The 7,752-nt window shown below is 57.7% G+C and overlaps 1 protein-coding gene across 1 annotated transcript; it reads right to left on the bottom strand.

Moving 5' to 3' along the window:
- Positions 1-3,010: 3,010 nt before the first annotated feature.
- On the bottom strand, positions 3,011-7,191 carry MSX1 (msh homeobox 1). Its single transcript, XM_059924189.1, has 2 exons — positions 6,497-7,191; positions 3,011-4,148 (listed from the first exon to the last, which is right to left on the bottom strand). Exons 1-2 carry the CDS (start codon positions 6,963-6,965, stop codon positions 3,706-3,708), a joined length of 912 nt encoding a protein of 303 aa, XP_059780172.1. The 5' UTR covers positions 6,966-7,191; the 3' UTR covers positions 3,011-3,705.
- Between the last annotated feature and the right edge of the window lie 561 nt (positions 7,192-7,752).

Raw genomic sequence — 7,752 nt, 5'->3', positions numbered from 1 at the left:
CTTCCGTCTCCTCCCCAGCAAAACGAAAACGCATTCACAGACAGCGTGCAGGGCAGGTGAGATGCCCCTCTTGTTCCCCAAGGGGCAGAGCTTACTTGTGGTCAGGGCTGGAAGGAGTTAAATTCGTAGAGCTAAGGCCTGAGTTCTGAGCGGCCAGTTTTCCCAGCCCCAAATTGCTGGCCCGGACTCTGTGACCCTCAATGAGAGGGAGCTGGGCAGTACCGGGAAAGCGTGGATCCCCGAGTGGAATCTGTGTTCGGAATCCTTGCTCTCCCCCTTATTGGCTGTGTGACCTTGGGAAAACCGCGTAACCTCTCTGAACCGCAGTGCTCTCCCCTGTAAAAAATCTCCTAGGGTTGTTGGGAGGCGCGGGGGAAGTGGCGTGCGCCTGAACTCCAGCGCACAGTAGGCTGCGTTAAGTGCTGGCCCCTCCTCCATCACAACGTGCAAGCGAGGTAGGTGGCGACTCCGTCTTGATTGATCCGATGTTTCCTGCCAGGCAAGGAAATTGATCCGTAAAGGACCAGGCCCGGGAACCCCTGCCCACTCCGCCCTCGCTTGATAAACAAGCAACTGCGTTGCAAGGACTGGGCTGGACAAGAAGCAGTGCCCCAGCCCCGCCTCGAATTCCCGCCGGACCCGGCTGAATCTGGCTCAGGGTCCTCACCCCACAGCAGCGCGCCGCCGTGATCCAGCAAACATTTATTGAGCACCTTATGTGTGCACGCCCTATCGAGGGAGGGAATTCAGAAACAAAAGCAGGGAGGCAAAGAAAAGGCTGAACGAAAAGAAACAAAAATGGGGAAACCAGGGGACATAGGAGTGGAAGGAGACCCGGACCCAAGGCTTGCAGAAGGGCTGGGGTGCGCGCGGAAGCGGGCTCGGGCGGGGGTCCCAGGGCGGTGGCCGGTTCCATACTGGCTGAGGCGCTGGGTGGGGGAAGGGGGCGCGCCCACTTCGCCTGCAGCTACCGCCAAGCTGGAGCCTCGGTGCGTCTGCCGAGCGCGAACAGTTGCTCATTACTGCAATTATGTTGCTCTAAGGTTGCCTCGACCCTAAATTGCCAAGTTTCGAGGAGCCAGGAGGCCCGGGAGTCCGGGCCGGAGGAGATACCCGATCCTGCCCCGCCATTCCCCTATCCCGCACGGGTGGAAAACATTCCAGTTTGCCGACGCACCGTGAGCTGAGAAAATTCAGATCCGCCCCGTATAACCCGGGCGCCCTCCCGCGCAAGGGCTCGTTGACGCATCCCCAAAATCTTGGGGGCGGGGGAAGGATTCCCAGGCCCATTTCGCAGATGAGAAAACTGAGGAATGGAGAGACTGATCTTCCCTACCCAAAAAGTCAGGCAGCCAGGAAGTGGCAGGACTGGGATCAACCACATGGGCTTCTCTGACTTCAAGTTCAGTACAACCTCCAAGACAGGAGAGTCGCCAGGGGTGTTCCAGAAAGGAACCCGGAAGATTTGTGGAAGCCAGGGTGTCCTGCGCGCGGTCACTCGGGATGCTGTGTTTATAGAGGGGGAAAATGTCCTTTCAGTGTCTGCAAGAAATAGGGATGTACCTAAGCCCCTTTAAGGGGCCGCGTGGGCATACGGAGTCCAAGACATTTTAAAATGTAACTCCCCTCTCTTGGGGATGAAGAGGCCCAACTCGGGTTATGGCCGTGCTTGTGCCAGCCCAGAGGCCGGGGACTGCCTGGTCATCGGAACTGCACTCCCCAGCAAGCTTGCTTTCTTTTCTTAGGGGAGTTGTGACAAGTTCAGGCTGCAGCGCCAGCCGCGGGGACAGAGCCTTTGCCGGAGCTACCTAGACTGCAGGATCCGAGACCCAGGGTACCCCGGAACTTGCCCGGCACTAGACGAGAGCCCACCTGGGGTGCGTGCGCGCAACCCTGCTCTCTCTTGGAATTCGAGGCTGACCTCCCCTAGGGCTAGAAGCCGCGCAGTGCGCCACAGACTCGGTTTCCACATCGTGAGACGGTCTCTATCCGTGGAGACGTCCACCCTCCCCGAGTCCAACGCCAGGTACTTCGGGTTCTGACAACCCTTGGTTTGCTGGCTTCCCATCGCAAAGGCTCGAGCAAAGGCTGCCGGGGGGCTGCCCAGCGTGGAGTTTGGAGGCGCCGCCACTGCCGGACAGAGGTGGAGGCGGGGAGGGGCGCAGATCTGGTGAGAATTAAGCCAGGGCCCCCAACTCGAAAGAGAACAGAGCGGGGCCTGGAACATAGTAAGCTTTATTTGCTGGAGGTCATTTTCTGCCTTCAACATCCTCGCAGAATTGCCCCCAGAAGGCTAAACTTGGCGCTCGTTCAAATATATTCTCCTGGTAGCCTGAATATAACCTACTATATAAAAGAAAAAACAAGTTTGTAGGCAGGGCTCATGCAAAGGACACACTAAGGCGGGAAGTGTATGGTCGCCCTGGGTTTTCAGTAAAGATTTTTTTTTTTTTTAAGGGTTGCAATAGGAAGTGTGAAGGCGCTCATATTCTGGGAGCTCAAAAATTAGTTCCGCAAACCGCGTCTACACGGGCGCGGCGATTTAGAGAAGCAAAGCAATGCGTCTCCATCCCCCACTTGGCCTCCTGTGGGAAAAACAGGTTTGCGGGGGTGGGAATTGTCTGGATTAGCTGTCTGCAGTCATCAAACCATTTGGGTGATTCGCTTTGTTTTCACAGACAGGTTAAAAGGGGAGAAAAAAGAGTCGGTTATGGGTCGCCTGAGCAAGTGTCGATTTCAGCTTAAAGTGAATTGGAAAATTGAGCCTAATTATCCTAGGTAATTGCTTCAATTCTCCACTTGACTCTGCTAACGCAGATCTGTCCTGTGTTCAAAAAGACACCCCCCTCTGTCCCTGAATATCCTGTTGTCACCTTTGAAAAGTTGCTGGCATCAAACTACCATCAAACTGAAAGCAACTGTACATGTGAAGAGATGGCAAGAAGTAAAATTAAAAGACTAAATCAATACGGAGATAATTTCTTGTAGCTTAAAATTAATTTATTTAACAAATATAGCTATAATATAAATGATAATAAAATTTCAAATATACAGTATATTACAACAATCCCTTCCAAAGGGAATCTTGAGAGCCACCCAAATGTACTGTTAAATAGAAACAGAATTTTTAATTTTTATTTTACAATTTCTGTCTGGTACTGGTAAGAGAGAGGTCCTTTCAACCTACCTTTGTCACGCATCTGTGTATCCCTCCCCCCAAAAGCAAATGTTTTACTGTTGAAGTTCTGTTAAGTTTTCCAGTGGAAGGACCTGGGATCCGTCTCCCCTGGAAAGTTCTCTTTCTCTCCCACTGTTCTCATTTCCGACATCTTCAGACATGAATTTCTCTGTGCTTTTTCCTGCCTGGTGCAGGAGGCACGGCCACTAGTTCTGGTGCAACCACTAACTCTGCTGGGGACTGTGGATACATTTCTCAGCCTCTCTGGCCTCGGTTCCCCCATCTATAACTCGAGGGGGTAGATCTAGCTTCTAGAAGAGCGTTATGGGACCCTTCTAGCCACTTTGGGGGAGGGGATCAGACTTCAGAGAGTGAACTCAGGGGTCAACCGAGAGGAGAAACCAGAGCAGTGTAGGGGTTAAAGGGAAGGAGCCAGGCGGGGCCGAGCAGGGGAGCGCCCTGGGGGAAGGCTCCTGCTGCTTGCTGGAGAGATCGGCTGGCACCACAGGTAGGCGACCCTGGGCCCTCTATGTCAGGTGGTACATGCTGTAGCCTACGTGGGCTGTGTAGAGTCCCACGGGCGCCACGGGCAGCGCGGCGCGCTGGAAGGGGCTAGAGGCACCGTAGAGCGAGGCGCCCGCGGCGGCCGCTACGGCCGCGGGGCCGCCGAGGGGGAAGGAGAGACCGAAGGCTGCGGGGGGCAGCATGGGTTTGGCGGCCATCTTCAGCTTCTCCAGCTCTGCCTCCTGCAGTCTCTTGGCCTTGGCGCGGCGGTTCTGAAACCAGATCTTCACCTGCGTCTCCGTGAGGCTGAGTGAGCTGGAGAACTCGGCGCGCTCGGCGATGGAGAGGTACTGCTTCTGGCGGAACTTGCGCTCCAGCGCCAGCAGCTGGGCTGTGGTGAAGGGTGTCCGCGGCTTGCGGTTGGTCTTGTGCTTGCGCAGGGTGCAGGCCGGGGGGCTCAGCCGCCCTAGGGGGCCGAGAGAGAGAAACGCAGGAGGTTAAGACACCGGCGCGGGAGAGTCATCGGCCCATAAATGGGAATAATATTAAATTACAACACCCGCTCTTCATTTGCGTGGAGCACCTCAGCGCCAGGCACCATGAGAAGCGCTTGGAAAATATTTTCTCCAATTCCCACCACAGCCCCTCAGGGTAGACGTTCTTGCCTACCTTTCGCAAATGAGGAAACTAAGATTCCAGGTGACGCGTACCCATGTTCAAGGCCCGAAATAACTGGAAAGAGGCGGGACAGCCCTTAAAGCTAGATGGCCGCTTAAGAAGGCCTTTCTCAGTGGGGCCTTCTCCACCGCCACGCCACGCACATTGGGATGGTGGATGTTAGAATGGTGAAACGCGCGGAAAGAGGCCCTGCAACCCAGCCCGGGATCACGTTTAGTTTTAGGCGTTGGCCGAACATTTCTCCTTACCCACTAAGTGGTCAGCGCTGGGCTAGGCCGTTCTGTGGCCTGGAATCCAGATCTCTGATTTCCACTCTTTCCCTTGGAACAGTGCGTTCCTACAGGGTTCTAAGCTCGGTCCCTGCTGACTGGAGGTGGAGCAACCCCGGATGTCATGAATGTCACACCACGGCCAAGTCTCAAATACAAAAAGTGCCATGGTTTGAGGAGGCGCTTCATCTTAACGGGGCTGCTGCTTCTGATTGTCTCAATTGTCTCCTGCGCCTCTCCCACCCCCAGTGCCTTGGCCTCTGGTCACTTTCAAATGTGTGTGTGTGGGGGGGGGTGTGCGTCAGTCCGCAGAGATCAAGACTGCTGGTGCCGAGGTGTGTTTTTCTTACGGCTTCAAAATATCCTTCAAGGATGGGCTGTGAGCGAGCACCACCTCAGAGGGCTCATGCAGGTCCGGGACAGGGTCTGCTGGGCCAGTCAACCCCTGCCACACCCAGCAGCTGCGGCCAGTTAAAACAGGGACCAAAATTATTCCCAGGACAACAGAGATCCCGTCGACTTTGGGTCGGGACCCAGGCCCTAAAAGAATCCTCAAGTCCTGGAAAGGACGCTTTGCCTATGCAGCAGCTGCTCTCGGGGGAGAAATTAATTCAAATCGAGAATGTTTCAAGCAGGCGGGTTTTGCCTAATTATGCAATGCTTTTTGCACGCTTTAAAAAAAAAAGATCCTTTGGGCTCTCAGGCCACCAGGATGTGAGTCAAACGAAATCTCGTGTTAACATCCCCGCTTCTTCCCTGGTCGAGACCATTGAGAGTCCGGGAAGCAGTTGGCCCCTGACTCGCTTTCCGCCGGGCCACCCGAGGGGCGGGCGCCGAGGAAAACGTCACTCCCTTCGGTAGCAACAGCCCAGCGCTGGGCCACCTTCTCCGGCCGTTAGGCACAGGGAGGGGCTGGCCTTTCAAAGACGTTTAATCCCCAGATAAAAATCATTCCTCAGCATCACGCCATTGAATTCGGGTTGCTATTATGCCGCGCAAAATAATCAGAGGAAACGAGGAAAACTTGGGAATTTCCCGTGCTCCTGAAATATCTCCGAGTGTGTTCGCTGCGCAGAGAAGCCAGGGGGCCGGGAGGCCTTGGAACGACCCCGGAGGCGTCTTTGGCGGCTGGAGTCAGCTTCCATGACCCAGTCCGAGACATTTGGGAGCTCCCTACCGTGTTGGAGGGGGCGCCTCCCACTAACTGACTTGGTGCCCCGCCCCCTCCACTGGAACCTGAGCGCCCCCTCCCCCTAAATGATCCATCCACCCAGAGCACCAAGTGTCTACCTGAAACACGAAGGGGGGGGGGGAAGGATTTTGCAAGAGATTCGGAAATACTTTGGGCAAAGAAATACTTTGGGGGAGGGGTTGGAGAAGGGGAGGGGGCGAACCAGGCTTCTACTATGAGAAAGTGAAACTCTGCGCACTGGAAAGGTGTCCGCACCCCTAGAACCCACCCGTTGCAGGAACGGCGAAGTAACAGGGCTTAGGGTCTGAAAGAGGAACCAGGCGGGACTCCTGGGGTCGTTTGGGGGGGTGGGAGGGGCAGGAGGAGAGGGTGCCCAGACACCCGTGTCCTACAAGTGAACTCCTATCCACAGCGTCGCCTAGCCAGGGCGAGGAGCCTGCGAAAGTGGACCTTGTGCTGGGCCTCAGCCAGGCCTCAACCCTCTTCCTGGGTGGGAGTGGGGAGAGGCATCAACCGCCGGCCTCCCCGCCAACCCATCTGCAGCACGGGCTCAGGGTACCGGGCTGCAGGTACGCAGACGCCCGAGACAAGCAGGCGCCAGCGCGCGGCCTGGCGCCCTCGGGTCCCGCACCCCCGCCGGCCCCCTCCCCCGCCGCCTGGGTTCTGGCTACTCACTGGCCGGAGGCGGGGAGAAGCGGGGGTTCTGCAACCACGGGGTCCTCTCGGGCTTCTCGGGGCTCTCGGCTTTGACGAGCGCATCTTCTGGCAGCTTGAGTAGTCCTCCCACCGAGAAATGGCCGAGCGGCCGCGGCGAGGACGGCGCATCCGGGGCACCCAACGACCCGGGCCGGGAGCCCAGAGGCTGCGCGGAGCCGCCCGCCGCCTGTGCGCCCTCGGAGGCCGCCAGGACGCTGTCCTTGGCCCCGGGCTTCCTGTGATCGGCCATGAGCGCCTCCACGCTGAAGGGCAGAAGCGAAGGGGACACTTTGGGCTTGGCCCCCTCCTCGTCTGCGCCCATGGCGGCCGCCGTGGCCGCGGTGGTGCTGGGGGTCTGGCCCCCGCCGCCCCCCGCCGGCTTGCCGAAGGCGGAATCCTCCACTTTGACACCGAGTGGCAAAGAAGTCATGTCAGCAGCCGGGGCCATGCAGAGCTGGGCCCCCCCTCCAGCCTCAGCTCCGGCCAGCCGCCGGGCATGAGCTTCGGGCGGGCTGGGAGCGCGGCCGGCCTCTGGGATTGCCCGGGGCCCTGGCCGGGCGGGCCCTCCTGCGCGCGCCTCCCCAGAAGACCAGCTCCGGCGCTCTGGGCCTGGTTATCCGCTGGCGCCGCCGCGCAGGCCGAGTTCCCGGGCGCACCAGCCGGCTCCGGGTCGGGCCGCAGCTCCCCAGAGAACTTGTTAATAAGGCGAGGCCAGTGCGGCGGCGGCCAATCAGAGCGCGAGGGGGCGGTCCCGGAGCGATCCATTGGGCCCCGCTCCGGCGGACTCGCTCGGAGGCGCGCTGGGCCTCGGGGCGCGCAGGGATGGGTCCGGCCCCGGGAGGGCAGAGGAGGGGAGGGGGCGCTCGAGAAACGTTCCTCTGCGCTAAAGCCCGCGCCGCCTGTCCCTGTGTGGTTCCTCCTGGGTCTCTATTTTACTGTGTTCCTGGGGGACTTTCCCTTGTTCTCAGTCCTTCTCTTCTGCTCTTCCCTCTCCTCCCCTTCCTTTACCGCTCCTCTTTCCCAATTGCTCCCTTTTTTCTCTACTCCTTTCCTGTTTCTCTCTCCTACCTCTCCCCTTACCTTTCTGTTCAGTCAGTTGCTGTGTCTGTTTCTACCCAGTGGATAGTGGAGGATAGTCCTCCTCCAATATCTGCCTCCCCTTTTCTCTACCACGATAATTTGTGTTCAAGCCATTTCTTATATATTCTTTTTATAGTTTAAAAAATCTGCAGGGT

The sequence above is a fragment of the Balaenoptera ricei genome, chromosome 5, assembly GCF_028023285.1.
Source record: "Balaenoptera ricei isolate mBalRic1 chromosome 5, mBalRic1.hap2, whole genome shotgun sequence".
NCBI classification, from domain to species: domain Eukaryota; kingdom Metazoa; phylum Chordata; class Mammalia; order Artiodactyla; family Balaenopteridae; genus Balaenoptera; species Balaenoptera ricei.
The sequence above is the reverse complement of the archived record's forward strand: the minus strand, read 5'-3'. Positions and strand labels throughout refer to the sequence as shown.

What these genes read in the sequence shown, in the direction of transcription:
- MSX1 (XM_059924189.1), bottom strand. Translation starts at nt 6,965, where the DNA reads ATGGCCCCGGCTGCTGACATGACTTCTTTGCCACTCGGTGTCAAAGTG. An exon ending in CTTCTCCCCGCCTCCGGCCA is followed by an intron (nt 4,149 to 6,496) that starts GTGAGTAGCCAG and finishes TCGGCCCCCTAG; the next exon opens with GGCGGCTGAGCCCCCCGGCC.